Raw genomic sequence first — 17,335 nt, forward strand, 5'->3', positions numbered from 1 at the left:
TCTTGCCATCCCCTTTCATTGCCCTGACCCAACCCCACTGGACCTTGATGCTGCGAGGAGTGGTCTCTTGGGCAAGCCAGGCTGGACAGGCACTTGGCCCTCCTGGCCATGTGTTTGGATTGTGTAAGAGCACTCGCTCCCCTTCCTCTACCAGAGAGAGGTTGTTTCTCCCAATCCTAGGGGGCCAGCTTCCACGCCATAATGCTTTGGCAAGCGGGGCACTTGGCATCGGGACCCAATACCAGGAAGCACCAAAGCCCCTCACCACACCCCATTCTCCCCAGGGACCCCAAGTGGGCAACTGCTGTGGCAGTGGGTCTGGCCCAGACTTGACACTGCCAGCCTCCTCCCTGTAATGGGCACCAGCTCTACCTCCCCCAGCAGGGCAATGCTCTGGCTTTTCTCGGCCCACCACCATCTGTCCCCCTAGGCTTCTCAGGGGCCAGCTCAGTCTGGGCTACCCTTTCCCCAGTCCTCGTTCCCACACAGGTGACAGGTCCAAGCAGATAGCGTCTCTCTGGGAATGGTTGGATGCTGCCTTATCCCTCCTTCCAGACCCGCCCGGTCCCCCCGGCCCCCGCTCCCCGCTCTTCCCAACCCCCACGGCGCCCTGGGTCGACCTCCTTGACCTTCCCACCACCGCCTCCCCTGTTGCCCCAAGCCCCTGGGGGAAACATTTGGAGGACCGGTCGAGACGTGGACACGGGACTTGGGAGTGGGGTGGACATCTGGGGACCACATCACAACCCGGCCTCATGCCGCTTCACGGTGAGCTGGACGCAGGGGGATAGGGGGTGACATCTCCCAGGGAGCGCTCACACGCATCCCGCAGGGTTGGGAGAGGAGGGTCCTGGTGGGGAGCGAAATTGCCCAGAGCCCAGGTCATTGTGAGACTCTTTCTCCGCCCCTACTTCTGTCCTTGCAGTCAGCGTCACCGTGGGGGGCAAGCAGTACCTCCTGGGACTCTATGACACAGCTGGACAGGTGAGTGTCTTGGCCTCTGGCCGACAGCCCTCCTCCGTTTCCCCAATTCCGTGTGGCTGTGAAGGGCCTTCGGAAACTGAAGTGTCTAGGTAGGAGGGTGTGTCTGCGAGGGGCTCCCTCTGGGTCAGGTCTTTATTTCTTTTATCAAGTCAGCAAATTAGGAAAACCAACAAACCCAGCTAAGCCCACCCATGTGAACCCCTGGGTTGTGAAAGTTTTTGCCTGTATGGGTCGATCTGTGTGGCGCCTGGTGTGTGGGTCCCAACTCCTGTTGCAAAGTGGCAGCGGCCAATCATGAAGCGCCCTTATTTTTAGTTGCAGATGACCAGGTCTCCCCTCACAGCCTTTGTCTGCTCCCTCATTGGTGAGTCGTCTGCCTGCCCGAGGAGCCTGATTGGTGGGAAATGGCATCATCTAATATGATGGGAAGGCATTTGGTCCTCCTTATGTTTATTACAACATCATTGCTCTCTGGGACTCAAGTCCCTGAAAACGTAATTTGTGGTGTCACTTGAGGACCACAGGGAAAAAAGAAAAGAAACAACAACGATCCAGCCACTCCCTGGGGTGGGTGTGGGGAGGAAAGGTTAGGAGTTCAGTGTGAGTTCTTGGAGGAAGAGGTTTTTTTGTGAAGGCCAAGTGACTGGGTTTTCTCTGGGAGAGATTATTGTACAGAAAGAAAACCCACACTTCTCCCTGCAGCCTCTGACTGGTGTTTTTGCAAATCAGAGGTGACCAGGCTGTGCCCCTTAAGGTTTAAGGTTTTCTTTCTGTCTCCCTCTCTCAGCTCTACCCTCTCCCAGACCCACTTTTGCTCTGGGGCTAAGATGATTGTGGGTGATGAGGTTTTGCAGAATCCAGCACTGTGATTAAATCTGAAGACTCAGGCAGATGTTTCCATATGTGATACAGACTATGAGAAGCTGGAGGGTTTAGAGAGTGTTTGGGGGAAGTCCAGTAGTAGAGTTTCCTTATCTGTAAAATGGGGTTTAAAAAAAATAAGACCATCCCCCTGTGCAGATACTGTATGCCTAATGCTTAGCCCTGAGCCAGACCCTTACCAGGTGCTCAATAAAGGGAATGCTATTCTTTATAGCTCGTCTAGGTTTGGATTTCAGAACTGTGGTATTAGGCTAGATTCTGTGTTGGATTCTGAAAAATGTCTTGTTGCAGGGAAGAGCCTGATGTGGGCTCTGGTTTCTAAACTGTTAAGTTAGAGGAACATCTGGGGATAAAGAATTGCTGCTATTCAAGTACCTGAGGCCACTCCCTCTCACCAAACTGGCCCAGGTCAGTACAGCCAGTTCTCAGCTTTCCAGGGCCCCTTTTGATGACCTGTCTTGTAGTCCTTCCTCCTCTACCTTCATCAGAAGTTGTGGAGGACCAGAGGAAGAACTCAGTCAATCAGATAAAACCAACTTTTAAGTAGTATACTTGATAAACAAGAGGTTGACATTATTGGTTAAAAGGAGGATTTTTAAAAATTGTCTAATTTTAACTTCTGTCACTACCTCCTTCATGCACCCTGTTTAACAGGACGTGTAAATGTCAGAGTTGTTCTGTGTACATTCAAACCCAACTAATATTTACTGAGCTCCTTCTACGTATCAGGCATGGGGCAGCCACATGCAAATATTACCTTACTTACTCCATAAAACAACCCTGTGAGATGAGGAAACAGGCTCAGAGAAGCTACGTTGCTTGCCTAAGGTCATGCCGCTACTGAGGGGTGTTGCTGGGATTAGGACATGGATCTGAATCTGCCCCAGTCTGAGGTGGCTATACACGTAGGAAGTCATGGGAAGTGCTGAGATGCCACCAGGTTGATCTGATTGTTTGCGTGCCCATACATGTGGTACCTGGAATCTTCACAGCCGTTCTCTGAGTGGGGGTCATAGCCACCTCTACAGAGCAAAGAACTTAAATCGCGTGTCTCCTGAAGTTGAGCCTACTCACAAAAGCAGAACTTCCCATATGTCATCATAATTGCTCTTTCCAGTGTAGGATTGTGAGATCTATACCAAACGGGATCAACCTATTAGTACAGCTTGAATATTACTGTTTTTACCCAGTGGTGGGACACCTACTCTGTTGGCCAACATGTGTGTTAGGCCCCCTTGGTGTTTCTCCCAGTGCCTAAGACTTTTGTTTTGGGTGGAAGTTAGTGATAATTCATCTTTAGCATTTGAGGGTTTATTACCTTTTTTATTTTTATTTTTTGGGCAGCTGGCCAGTCTGGGGAGAGGGTTTATTACTAATAAGCAAACTTAGCAACAGTGAAACCAAATGACAAGTGCCCACCTTGTACCTAGAAATATGCTAAACATCTGGGGAGTGCAAAAGAATACGTGTAAGATAGGAACCTGCCATGGCTGATGTCAGCATAGGCAGAAGAGTCTGGATCAGATGCCTGTTCATGTAGGAGATTCTTGTATTGTACTCGGTTATTAAGACCCCATGCCTCTGTGAATTGGTATCAGATTCATCTTACAATAATAATAATGATAAAAACCCATACACACATATACTTATGTATGTACATTTTTATGCTTGATGGGCAGCAGAGAAAAGTCCATGGGCTTTGGAATCAAACAGGCTTGGGCTCAGATTTCCACCTTGCTATACTAGTCACTAGCTAAGTTATTTACCTTCTTTGTGATTTAGTAAAAATGTAGATAATGAGAATCTACATTGTAGGATTGTAGACAGGCTTAAATCCTTTAACATATGTAAAAGCAGCTGTTCTTCATTCATAGTAGGTATGTAATAAATATTACAAGAAGTTATTGTACTCCTCTATGGGCAGTGTTGTGGAGTGAAGGGGTCACAGGTGGATGAGGACAGTATATTATGCTAGGTGTTGACAGAAATTCCATTAGAATGCCAGATCCTAGAAGCTTTTCAGCAGAGCAGTCTGGGGCCAGCTCTGCACTTCATGATTCCCACAGTCCCCATCACTGGACCCGTATGGTCACACGTCCAGTGCTTCCTGCTATAAATGTCCTGTCATGTCAGATGGTTTTCTTTCTTACCAGAGTCTGCATGCCTATTGATGTAAGAGAAATCTCTAGGAGTTCAGTGTAGAATTTGAGAAACAAGTGGGGTATGGAGGCTTCAGTTGGTTCTGCTTCCAGAGAGGTAAGATGGGAAGAGGAAGAAGCTCCCAGCACTGGAAAGCAGTTACCTTCTCTCCAAAATGTTCGCCCCTGCAAGTGGGCACGTACTGCGTTTGAATAACAGCAACGTCGCCTCCCTCAGGGTGGAACCCCTAGCCTCCTTGCTTGCTCTTGGACTCCTTTTAACCACAATCCAGTTCACAGGCACAGGCCTCATTTGCCCAATTTACATATTAGGGAATCTCCCGTCAAGGGACGATTGATGACCCTTTGCCACAGCTTGAGCAGGCTGCTTTCCACTTGACCTCTGCTGCTGTTAGCAGTAACCACAATCCAGTTCACAGGCACAGGCCTCATTTGCCCAATTTACATATTAGGGAATCTCCCGTCAAGGGACGATTGTAGTAGATGACCCTTTGCCACAGCTTGAGCAGGCTGCTTTCCACTTGACCTCTGCTGCTGTTAGCAGAGAGAGAGAGAGAGAAAGATGAGTGTGTTGGACTCAGTCCCCATCATGTGCTCTGCCTGGGGACATCCCTCAACATCCCCAGCACGCTCACTAGCATCACTGCCAAAGGGAAGCCCTCGCCTCTCTTGGCCAAGCCCTGGGTGGTCCAAGAGCAGCAGTGACATTTTGACTGCCAGGCTTTTTAGAGTGGAGGTTGATGGAGGGCGCCTTCCTCCTTACTGGGGGCCTTTTGGGGGAAGGGGGCAGGGTTTGGCTTCCTGCCTGGGCCTATGTGGAGCTTCTGCTTTCTCATCCGGCTTTTGGGAAGCCCCGTTGTCTGCTCAGGGAGGGACTAGAGAGGTGAATTTTCCCTTCTGCCTCTGCCCTGTTTGGGGCGAAGGGGAAGTGGGAAGGGTTCTCCCTGTCTGTCCAGACAAGCTGGTGGGGTTCTGCCTGGCAAGCTGCTCTCTAGCTGCAGGCTCCAGGCTGATCTCTTAATCCTTGGCAGGAAGGCAGAACTTGATACCCTGAAGAGAGAAGGACTGGAGCCCAGTTTATCCCAAGTCACAGATACCCACACTCAGGAGGATGTGTGTTGGGGGTGAGTTTGGTATCCCTAGAGCTCCAGATTTAGCCACTGTCTCAATGTGTGGAAGTCCATGTGTATGCTTTTGAGTGTGCAGTTGCTGTGTCTATTAACTTAAACACACAAGGTCAGGGTTGCAAACACGAAAGCTATAAATATCCTTTCCTCCGGTGTCCCCCGGGGTTGCTTTTTCAATAAGTGAGATTTGTTTCACATGCCATAGCCCAGCAGCTGCGGCTGCCCTGCAAGCCCTCCGGGTGCCCAGGGAGGCACTGCCCCTTCCGAAGGGAATCTCCACCAGAGGCGGTCTCAGCATGCCCCGCCTTCTGCGTTTCCTGGCGCAGCACCCAAGGGCTTAGCATAATGGGAAGGGGGAAGGGAAGGGCAAGGGTATTGCCACTCATCAGGCTGCTCCTACCTTCAGGCAGGGTGTCCTCGCAATACTCTTCCAGGGAGATGTTTCCCAGATGAAGAAATTGGGAGTGAGTAGGCTTATGGGAACGAGACAGAGATGTGATTAGGAAAAAGATTTTCCTACTTTGGAGAGGGGCTGCAGGGAACATAAGTAGGACTTAGGGAGTGCCCACTCACATCAGCCAGGCTCCTGCAGCCCTGCGTTCCATCCCGAGGGCCCTGGGAGCAGAGTCTGGGAGGAGCCACGGGGTTCCTTCCAGGCATCATCTGCAACAGGTGAGATGCCAGCACTGAGCATCCCGGTTTCCCTTAGTAACCTGCTGTAGATTTGTCGGCTGTGCATTCTGCTAACCTTTTACAAGCTATTTATATCTCCAGCCTCCCGGCGTCACATGGGAATGCGGGTTTCCTCCTCTGTGTTGGGAAGGTGGATGGCCTTTGTTGACGCCAAAGCCCTTGCTCTTACCAAATACCCTGTGTTCCCTTCTGTGGGACTGTGATGTGGGTCTGGGTTGTGCCAGCTCAGCCGTGGGCTGACAGGCAAGGGCCTGGGGGTTGGGGCAGTTCCCAGCAGCTCTGATTGGTTTCTGTTTGTGCCCCAGCTGGGCCCCTTACCCTTCCTGGCCATTTGATCCATCTGTCTTCTCCACTTGTGTCATGATTCTCTTGAAGTTTGGTGACATTTCCACTCTTTGAACCCGAGCCTCCCAACAGGTGTATCATCAGGCTTGTGTGTCTCAGGTGTGCTGTGATGCTGGCCTCTCTGCTCCAGGGGGCCGAGCATTTGCTGTCATCTGCTGTGTGTGCTACAATAGGAAAAAGGGGGAAGTGTTGCTTTAGGCCTCACAGGTCAGAGGCCTTCTGGAGAACTGGGCTTTTGTGGTTTTGTTGTAGAATTTGGGGTTTCAGGATATAGGATCTAATGGTATCACAACAAAACAAATCGGAGCAGCTCTCCATGGGGGTATCGGTTTCTAGCAAGGACACGTGTTGGCAGCAGTGGGTACCAGCAAGAGGCCTCAGACAGAACAGCAGTACTGCAGGAGGAGGAGAGAGAGGCAGTTACCAAGAAAGGAAACAAAAGACCCACCTGGCTTTTTAAGAATTAAAACCCTCGTTGAGCTTTCTTTCACTCTGTTGGGGGTGGGCTGGGTTTTGTCCTTATTTGGCGCGCCTGGGTCAGGGAGTGGCTTTCTTTGCCCTCAGCACTTTGCTGTTCCTCTTTTAGTTTCTGGCTGCAGCTGCTCTGCCTGCAGGGAGGCCTGCGGGGGGTGGCAGGTTGGCCAGCTCATCCGAGCCTTGGGGGTCTCCTGGCCTCCCGATGAGCATGCTCTCTGACCCACTGCCTGCCAGCATCTCCTGGGCTGATTCCTGCTCTCTCTAGGCTCCCTGAGGACGGGACTGTCTGTGTTTCTCCACCACGTTTCCAGCACTGAGCCAGTGCGTGGTGCATAGTAGGCATGCATCGGGTATGTCTTCGAGTGAATTGATTCTAGTTTGGCTGTCAACTCATTTCTGCTACAAAGGTTAACAAAAGACTGAAGGTACAGCTGTAAAATAATATCCTCAGGCACAACCCCTTTCCCAGAAAGCTTTGTTAATAAAGTAGAAGTCTCCCAAGTTCCAAAGGAGTGACCAGCATGAAGGTGTGCAGCAGGCCACCAGTTTTGTCCCTGCATAGGGCCAGGGGGCTTAGTGGTCAGCAGCAGGCCTGTCCCTTGACACTGTCTCTCAGGCTTGGGCCTTTCATCTTTCTTGAGATCTCTTGCTCCCAGGTCTGCTGAGGAGGCAGCTTGGCAATGGAAAGAGTGGTTTTGGATTCTCCAGATGAACTTTAAATCCTTGCTCTACCTCTTTGCAGCCGTGAGATCATCAGCCAGCCAGCTTACCCCTGGGAGCATCTCTTCCCTCTGTGTAAAAAGGTGATTTCTATCTTGCAGGGTAGCTGAAAGGATTAGAGATTATGTGTGTGGTTACCCATATGGCCTCCTGCTCGATCAGTGTCAGCTGAGAGTGATGGCCAAGGCCAGCTTCAGGGGACTCCACGCTGGTTCAGTTCAGTTGGTGTTGATTCAGTGTCTGCTCTGTTCTGACCCTCTCTGGGGGGTGGGGGGAGAGGGATGCTCAGACCACAGGAAAGGTCCACTACACACTGGGAAAGTTCGGCATTTGGGGTTGAGTGCTACATGGTCTCAAATGGGAAGTGGTAGCAAGGAGAGCTTTTTGGAAGATCTGGGCTTGCAGGAAGAGATGGGGGGCAATAGAGTATTGGTTGCCAGTGTGGGCCCCCACATTAGACTGCCAGGGTCCCACTCCAGCACTGCCACTTCCCTGAAACCTCAGTTTCCTTATCTGTAAAGTGGGGATTATTATAGAACCTCCTTGTCAGGTTTTGGATCAAACCAGAGCTTCACAGCTCCCAAATAAGGGATTTTCTCAGCCTGCAGGGCGACTGCGTGGGGCTTGGGACAGCCTGGGGCTCAGGCTGTCCCTTCCAGCTTGAGAAGTCACACCTTATCCACTTACTGATGTCCACCCTACCCCCATGTCTACTCATGTCTGTTGAACATATCACCTCATTTCTTCATGTGTGCCACTAAATGAGGGCATGCAGGAAGAGGAGAGTTCATATTCTGGGAGGGGAGAAACACTGTATGGAGGACAGGCTTGGAGGGATGTCCCAAATGTGTCTTTTTATGGAACCTCAGATCCCTGCTGTCAGTGTCAACATGTGGTCTAGGGTTGATAACTGAATTATGGAGTTTTTACCCAGTGACTGACAACTTAGTAATTAGAGAGATATTAATCTGCTGCTGTGTTGCTTGTTGATTTTAATAGAGAGAAAAGAAAGTGGGGGAATTGTTCTCGCTGTTTCTTTTCAAGTGACTGGTGGGAGTAGTGAACCAGCACCTCTCCAGATCCGCAGTCCTGCCTGCTCTACCCGGGCCCAGGCTAGACTTTGGGGCTTAAGATATGACACTCATCAGCAAATGGCATTTTTACAGAGTGCAAAGCATGTAGTATCTGGCCTGCTTAAGGTCTCTCACCTGCTGCTCTGTAATGGAAGTAGGTGGTGTTTGCCTCATTTTGCAGGTTCAGGGAGGTTATGTGACTTGCTCCAGATCACACAGCTGGTAAAATGCAAAGCCAAGATTATGGGGCAGGCTGTGAGACTCTGAGTCCTGGGTTCTTTATGTTAAATTACTCACGCTAATCAGCTTGACCATATTAAATGCCTCCTTTACATGGCGTATGTTCTGTTGATGTTTCGTGTAAAAAGAACATTGCAAGCATACCGCTTTTCTAGTGAGAAGAGTTGGTGGAACAGTGTCTATAGATGGAACACATAGGGGCTGCTGCTAAAATGGCTCTTGTAAAGACTTTTGACCCCTTGTGAAGTTGTGTGTTTTGTCAGTTTGTCCATAAACCACAGCACTTACTTAAAAAAGAGACACGCCTGGGGTGGCGTTGGTGGCTCATTGCTGATGAGTGTGTGGAAGAAGCTTGGTGCCATTTGCCTAGAAACCTGCAGCCTCTTCTGGTGAAGGAGGAACAGGGAAATGTCCTGTGTTGAGCCATAAGTGGGCTTTCCTCAGGCCAAGGAGGCAGCATCCTCTCTGTTCCCCTGTAGGCTCATCTGCTCTGTTCTGCCCGCCAGCCTTGACTTGACATCAGCTTGCTGTTTGAGGGGCTGCAGGGCAGGGCAGCTTCAGCCTGCAAATGACAGGTGTCTTTTCTGTCCCATAGGGGCGACCCCAGGCCTTTCTATTCTTTCAGGAGTTTTCTTATTTAGGGAGAAACTGCCTCTTTAAATCAGTTTGTCCCTTTTTCATCTGAATATTCCCTGAATTTACTGAAAAACTTTCTCTGCCACCTGCTGTTCATATTGTTTGCCTTCCCAGGCCATTCCCATTGCCACCACCTCTGCATGGGCTCAAATCCTCCTACCTGGGCTTCTTCCTGTGGTGGCTGTAAAGACTAGGTGAGAGCATTCACCCAGTCAGCAAACATTCCCTGAGCACCAAATCTGGGCAGGACTGTGCCAGGGACAGAGGCAACAGGGTAGGGCAGGTGCAGCCCTGCCCCCAGGAGCTCACGGTTTATGGAGGGATTGCATGAACAGTGAGTGCTGGGAGAGGAGCCAGGGCCTGTTCCGTAGGGGCACAGAGGAGGCTGGGGTCTTCCCAACGAGATGAAGTAAAATGAGTAAGCGTTCTCCAGATTGTTTTTTTAGATGAAGAAAGTGCTCAGATTGGATTCTTACATGTACCAGAAGCTCAGCAAGAGTTTGAATTATTGCATTGGTTCCCAAAGTGCGGCCCCCCAACCAATATACATCTCCTGGGAACTTGTTAGAAATCCAAATTCTTAGCCTCCACCCCAGAGCTCCTGAATCAGAAACTCTGGGGAATCTGTTATAACAAACCCTCCAGGTGGTTCTGATGCAGGCTGATATGTCAGAGTTACCGAGTTAATGAATGTTTGTGCACTTATGTACCTCCTCGTAGCAAGCCACTATCACCCCCACCCCCATCACACCCACGCCCACCGCCCCACCATACAGTGTCCCTGGAGTGCGGGGAACATGATTTCTTCATTTTTTAACCCCCTGACCCACCAAACACTCCCCCATACACCTGCATTGCTAGTGCTTCACATGTGGCTGGCACTCTATATTTGCTAGAATGAATTGAATCATTCAGCTACTGGTGCTGCCTGCCCAGCTTGCCTGGTAGAGATAGGCCAAGGCAGTAGCAGGAGTAAACAGAAGCAGAACTTCATAAGGCACCCTTGACTCCATTAGTGTGCTGTCTGGCCTAGGGCTGTGCACACAGTAGGCTCCATGGATATTCCTTGATGAAGCCTAAGTGCCAAGCCATGTTCTCTCCTATACATGAAACAGCCAGACAAATACAAGGCCCGGACCCAGCTCTGTGCACCGTGGCTGAGGTTAGCGTTCTGGGTGGTGACAGACCCTGCCCCTGAGAAGGATGGCAGCTTGATTTGTGCTAAATTAGTTCCAAAACATCAAATGGACAATGAAGTCCTTTTTGCATTAAAACTCCCCAGGCAGCTCACAGGAGTGGTTGGAGGAAGAGGAAGGGCTGTGTTACTCAAACCCCCTTCTTGGCAGTAATTTCTTCTCTGGCTGACCTGAGCTTTCTGTGCACGTGTCCTCCTCCTCCTCCACTCTCCTCGTTCCTCCAACCCCCACACATCCTTTTCCTTTTTTTTTTTCCTTTTTTTTCCGGACTTGTTCCAGTCTAGAAAAACCATCCTTTCAAATGGCATAATGGTTGGGATTTTAAATGAGTTGGCTCAAAGTATGTCCCCTCTAAGAGCTGCCACTGAGAGAGAGAGCATTTAATTCTGACCATTTAGTTCAATTAAAATTCCATTTACTCCAGCCTAATTTTCAAAGGGCTGTTCTCCCCAGCGAGCTGGTTCTGGGCTCACACTTATCACTCATCACTTGAAGGTGTTTCTAGTGGCTTCCTTGGCCCAGGAGGGATGGGGAGAGGGCTGGGTGTGAGGAGGGGGCAGAGAAGGGAGGCGCGTCGCTGCTTCCTTTGGATGGGGGCTGTGTCCAACAGGCGAGAGCTTTAGGTCCTCCTCCAAGCTGCAGAAAATGAGAAGGTCCTTCTGAGGCCAAGCACCCCATGGCCTCTTCCCCAGTGACTCCAGGCCTCTTGAGCTTGAGAGTCCCTCCTTTGAATTTTGACTAAGGAAATTGTCTCTAGGCTACTCTCTAGCATTTGGTTTTATTCCTAGGTAAATCTTTATTTCACCTGATTGTAAGCCCCAAGGGGGAAACTGCATGTGGTACTTAGGGCTTGGCACAAGGTTTGGGTGCCCCAGTAGCAACTAGGTGTGTGTTGGCTTTTGGAGTGTGTCAGCATGATTATTAGGAAAAGAACCTTTGCCCCTACTCTCTATCACCTCCATATTGGCTTTCTTATCAGCTTATTTGAAAGGGGATTTGGACCTGTCTGGACATGATTGAAGGTCTTTAAAATCAGGTTATAAGTGGTTGTTTTAATGCATTGCCCATTTAGCACAGTGGGACTCATTTCTTAACTCATGGAGCTCATTAGCCAAAAGGCTGCCAAATCTATTTGGATAAAATATTGGCTGTGGATATGTACGGTTCTCCAGTAAGTCTAAATAAACCTGTAGAAATCCTTCACTGTGCTTTATGTCAGGTGTGCCTCCAGAGGGGCCTGTGGCCCTTTGTGACAAGTGGAGAGGAGGGGGACACAGTGACGGGGCTGATTTGTTCAGCTCTGCCTTGACAGGGAGAGAGACCTGAATGCTTCCTCTTGCCTGAGTAGGGCAGTGTGGAAGTAACAGCATCTGGGCAAGCTGGTGTTATGAAGAAAGTAATTACTCAGAGAAATTCCTGGTGAATCAAACTGCTTGATGATGTATAAGTTTCCTTTTTCCTTTTCTTTTTTTGGTGGCTGGCTGGTATGGGAAACTAAACCCTTGACCTTGGTGTTACAGGGCCATGCTCTAATCAACTGAGCTAACCGGCCAGCCCCTCTCTTTCCTTTTTTTTAAAATTGAGATAGAATCCATGGAACATTTTCTTTACCCCCAAAAGAAAATCCATCCCCATTAGTAGTTACCCCCATTTTCCCCTCCCTGCAATCCCTGGCAACCACTGATCTGCTTTCTGTTTCTATGGATTTGCCTATTTGGAATATTTCATTTAAATGGAATCATACAATATTTGCCCTTTTGTGTCTGGCTTCTTACACTTAGCATAAGGTTTTCATGGTTCATCCATGTTGTAAAATGTATCTATTTCATTCCTTTTTATGGCTGAATAATCCTCTTTCCTTTTATTCCTTGTTGTCAGTCTTTCTGACATGGCCATTCTCCCCCAGGCCCTGGGAACCATTTTTAGGGTTTCAAGGCAGAAAGTGAAGTTCTGCTGGTTTTGCACTTCTGGTGCTGTCTTTACCCCACCCCAGGTAGGGAATGGGGTCCAGTCTTCCCTCTACCCTTCCAGTTCTTGTTCTTTCTTTGTCTATAGTCTCTCCCATCCCCATCCACAACCTAATATCATTATTCATCACATATATGAGTATTCATTAAATACAGGTGAGGGATATACACAAAAAACCGTCAGCTATGGTTCTTACCTAGAGGTTAGAGTCCAGTGGGGAGAGAAGATGTATACAGCTGATTAAAATGCAAGTAGAAAATGGGATGTACTGTAAAAATGGTAAAGTGCGAGGAGTGTCATAAAGGTGCCCAACTGCCTGGCTACCTGGCTAGAGCTTCCCAGATAGACAGGGTCTCCATGGGGCCACCTAGATTCAGAAACGATTTTATCAGGGCATTCACGGATCATCGGATCCAGGGGTCTGATTTATATTAATTCATAAGAGATCAGAATATGAATAAGGTTGCTAAAGGGTTAATCTACCATGTGGCCCCAGTGGAAAAGAGGACAAAAGACATAAACCAATAGCTCACAAAAGAAGAAAAGCAAATATCCAATGAAAACACACTATGCAAAGATATGCAAATAAAAACTTCCCCACCCATCAAATTGGACAAGATGGGAAAAATTGATAACCAGGAGACAGGAAAGTGTATACTCTATGTACCATTGTTGGGGGTAAAAACTGACCCAACCAGGTTGGAGGTTAATTTGGCAAGGACCCTTGAATTTGCAGTTAATTTCTATGAATTTGTGCCAAGAAAACATTCAGAGTACACGAAGATTTACGTAAAACAATATTCTTCATAGTGTTATTTATAATAGAAATAAATTATAAACACATTGATGCATAGTAAAAAGGAACTTAAGTCATAGAATGATGTATATTAGAATAACAGCTACCATTAAAAACTGCTTTCAACAAATGTTTAAGGACATGTGAAAAAGCTAATGATATGTTAAGTGGGAAAAAACAGGAATGAAAACTATCTGTAGCATGATTACAACTTTGAAGAAAATGCACATGTAGAATATGCAGAGGAAAAATCGGAACAAACTAGTCAAAATGTTAAAGTGGTGATATTGAATAATTTTAGAAATTTACTTCTTTATACTTTATTCTATTTTTCTCTGATTTAAGAAAAAGTCATTTTATTTCTATCAAATTTATATACACAGATGGTTTAAAGAGTCAGTTTTGTAAGATCCTATTATGAAGAAACAAAAGATTCCTCTCCCACTTCCCCTACAGAAAAGACATCTCCCACTCTCCTGAGATAGTCATTTTCAACTCTAAGCTGTTTATTTTGGTAACAAATATTCTCTGTTGACTTTACACCATGAATGATGAAGGTTTAGCTCTCTTTTACACAAACCTTCCACTTTCCATCCACCCTTTTCCAGTAGCTATATCATAACTTCACCAGTGATCAGTGTTTATTTTTATGACTGTGTTGTCACAACTGAACCACATAGTGTACTATGATTACTTTTTCCTTCTTGCACCACTTTTTGTTTCTTTGGAGTTAATAATTATCTTGTTTCTTTCCTTGCTTAGTTTTCACTGCATGTCTCAATTATTTTACCTAAACTTGCTCTTGCATGCAATCAGACATATCAAGTACATTCCCTCAGTATCTTTGGGGGATTGGTTCCAGGACCTCAAACGGATACCAAAATCCATGGTTGCTCAAATCCCTAATATAAAATGGAATGTATTTGCATATAACCTACTCTGTACATCCTCCTATATACTTTAAATCATCTCTAGATTATTTATAATACCTAATACGATGTAAATGCTATATAAATAGTTGTTATACTGTATTTTGGAGAATAATGACAAGAAAAAATAGTCTGTATGTGTTCGGTACAAACACAATTTTTTTTTTCCCAAGTATTTTCTATCCACAGTTGGTTGATTGAATCCATGAATGTGGAACCCACAAATACGGAGGGCCGATTGTATTCTGTCAGTTTCTTCTTGGTGACATCCCTTCTGAGCTCCTAACCTGCTTCGTTCTGGGCTGGGGCTCTGTGCCTGCTGCACAACTCTTCTCTTGGGATTTCCTTCATCTTTATTAGGATTTTCTTTGCCTCCATCTCTTGTTAGATTCCTGTTTTCAGGATCTTGTGCCTTCGTGTTTTATTTCCTTACTTTGGTGGAGTGTATGTTTTACTAGTTTCCAAGAACAAATTCATTGTAGGCAACTTTTTTTGATACCTGGTATGTCTGAAAATGTCTGTATTTCCTTCATACCTGATTGACAATTTGAAAATAGATTGGAAATTTTTTTTTTCCTTCAGAATTTTCAAGGCATTGATCCACTGTTTTCTAGCTTCTGTTATGCTGTTGAGAAGTCCCATGCCGACCTGATCCTCGATCCCTTATCAGGAACCTGTTTTTCCACTCTGGAAACTTAGGTTCTGCCATTTGACCCTCCTGAAGTTTCACGGTCATGGGCTTTGGGGTAGAGTCTACCCGGCAACAGCAGTCCCTTTCAATCTAGAAAGTCAAGTCTTTCAGTTCTGAAAATTTTTCTTGATTTATTTATTTAATTCCTTCAGTTCCAATTGATCTCTTGTATTACCCTGGAACTCTCAAAATTTAGGTGTTGGAGCTCCTGGGATGGTCCTCTAATTTTCTTATATTTGTTCTCTTTCTGTGTCTTTTTGCTCAAGTTTGTCATATACTCCTATTTTTTTTTTAAATCTTATTCTATTCTTAATTTTTAAGAGCCTTTTTCTGTTCTCTAGATGTTCCTTTTTTTTTTTTTTTCCTTTAGCCTCTTGTAGGTTTTGTTTGATTTGTTTTTTGGTGGGATATCTTCTCTAATTTTGCTGAGGATATTAATGATATTCTTTCAGGTTTTGTCTCCATACAGAGTTTCTGTATCTTTCATGGTAGTTCCTCAAATGCCTACTCATAGTAACAGGGATGGCACCGAGCATGTGGGAAGCTGTAGGAATGGGGCAGGTGGACTCTGGTCTTCCCTGTAGACCAGGGTTTCTGAGCTTCGGTGCTATTGACATTTGGGGCTGGACTACTCTATGCTGTGGGTCTGTCTGTATACTGTAGGATTAGTGGCATCCGTGGCCTCTTCTGACTAGATGCCAGTAGCACCCTTCCTCCAGTTGTGACAATCAAAAGTGTCCCCAAACATTGCCAAATGTTCCCTTGTGGCAACATCACCCTCCCCCCCCAATCCCCTGTTGAGAATCACAGCTGTAGGGTGATTTTTGGGGGTCTTTTCATTGGGAACCTAAAATGTCAGTAGATTTTGGTCTTTCCTCTTGGGCTGGTTACATTCCCCTGAAAAGAATCTTCCACTCTCCTGCGTGAGAGATTCATGCTGGGCTGCTGAGTGTTCTGGGAGGCAGGTGGAGGAACCGGGATGGAGGTCTCAGTTTTCAGGTGTACTGTGGTCTTGTGTGCATATTGTGTTCATTTGGGCCTTGTGTCCTCCCATCCAGGGATCCCTTGTTCCCTTTCCAGAGAATAAATGTCCTCTGCCTTTCTCGAGGGTTGGGGAGAGTACCGTGATAGAGAAGGAGATCTAGGATGAAACTGGTTCTAAGCAGACTTTCAGTCTACCCTCTGAGTTGTGGCTCTGCCTTCAAGTCCACTTCCAGAAGAACACGCTGCTCCAGTTCCTACACCTTTGGGCCCCCAGGGAGTCCTGTTGTGCAGAACTATTTGGGCCTTGTGTCCTCCCATCCAGGGATCCCTTGTTCCCTTTCCAGAGAATAAGTGTCCTCTGCCTTTCTCGAGGGCTGGGGAGAGTACCGTGATAGAGAAGGAGATCTAGGATGAAACTGGTTCTAAGCAGACTTTCAGTCTACCCTCTGAGTTGTGGCTCTGCCTTCAGTCCACTTCCCGAAGAACACGCTGCTCCAGTTCCTACACCTTTGGGCCCCCAGGGAGTCCTGTTGTGCAGAACAAGGTGCTTCTTACCCTTCCCCTCATTATGCTCAGGAGTTGGCTCTCTGGGGTTAAGTTAGGTATACTCTTCTTTTGCCTTCTGACTTCTAAAATTTTGTTGCTGTTGTCTCGTTTCCTGTTTGTGTTGTCTTTGTGGCTTTATGCTTTTTTAAAAAATTACTGGACATATTAGAAGATTTAGGAGAGATAGAGATAAATACATATGTTCATTCAGCTGGGATGTAACTGAAGTCTTCCCCTTTTGTCTTTTTTTTTTATAATTAGAAACATATATGAAGAACAACAAAATTAGAGTGGTGGGTGGATATTCTTTTCAGTGCCTGCCTCAAGGTACCTGGGAAAATGAATTCATAAGAAGCTTGCTTGGCGTTCAGGCTTTGGAGCAAAAGGACTTAGATGTTGTGGAACAGATTTCTATTTACTCTAGGTCCTGGACCTGCATGATGACCTTTTCCTTCTGCTCAAGAGCATGGCTTTCTAGTGACAAGAATCTGAGTCTACCAGGTCCAGTGTCTTACCATTGGGCAGAGCTGGGTGGACAGTAGTATTCTAAATATGCAATTCTGACTTGCTGGACTCTGTGTAGAGTCTGTATTTTTCAGACAGGCCAAAACATACTCTATTAGGTTACAGCTTTCTTTACTTACATTTTAGTCACCTTGATTAGATTTAGGTATTTTCAAATATCTTAGTCATCTTAATAACCCACACTACAGGTGACTAATAAATTATGGTTTGATTTTCATTAATTTAATTCTCAAAATATAGCCTTATTTCGGGCTGGCCCGGTGGTGCACTCGGTAGAGTGCGGTGCTTGGGAGCGCAGCAGCACTCCTGCCAAGGGTTCGGATCCCATGTAGAGACCGGTCCGCTCACTGGTTGAGCGCGGTGC

At 46.9% G+C, this 17,335-nt stretch overlaps 1 protein-coding gene across 1 annotated transcript in view; it reads left to right on the forward strand.

The window, feature by feature from the left end:
- Positions 1–716: 716 nt before the first annotated feature.
- RHOQ (ras homolog family member Q) overlaps positions 717–17,335 on the forward strand; it is a 38,118-nt gene continuing 21,499 nt past the window's right edge. Inside the window, exons 1-2 of the mRNA XM_008575355.1 lie at positions 717–768; positions 926–984. Coding sequence (XP_008573577.1) covers positions 756–768; positions 926–984 — 72 coding nt within the window. The 5' untranslated portion in view covers positions 717–755. The remainder of the gene's footprint in view (positions 769–925; positions 985–17,335) is intronic.

Source organism: Galeopterus variegatus, unplaced genomic scaffold, assembly GCF_000696425.1.
Source record: "Galeopterus variegatus unplaced genomic scaffold, G_variegatus-3.0.2 Scaffold1172, whole genome shotgun sequence".
Taxonomy (NCBI): Eukaryota; Metazoa; Chordata; class Mammalia; order Dermoptera; family Cynocephalidae; genus Galeopterus; species Galeopterus variegatus.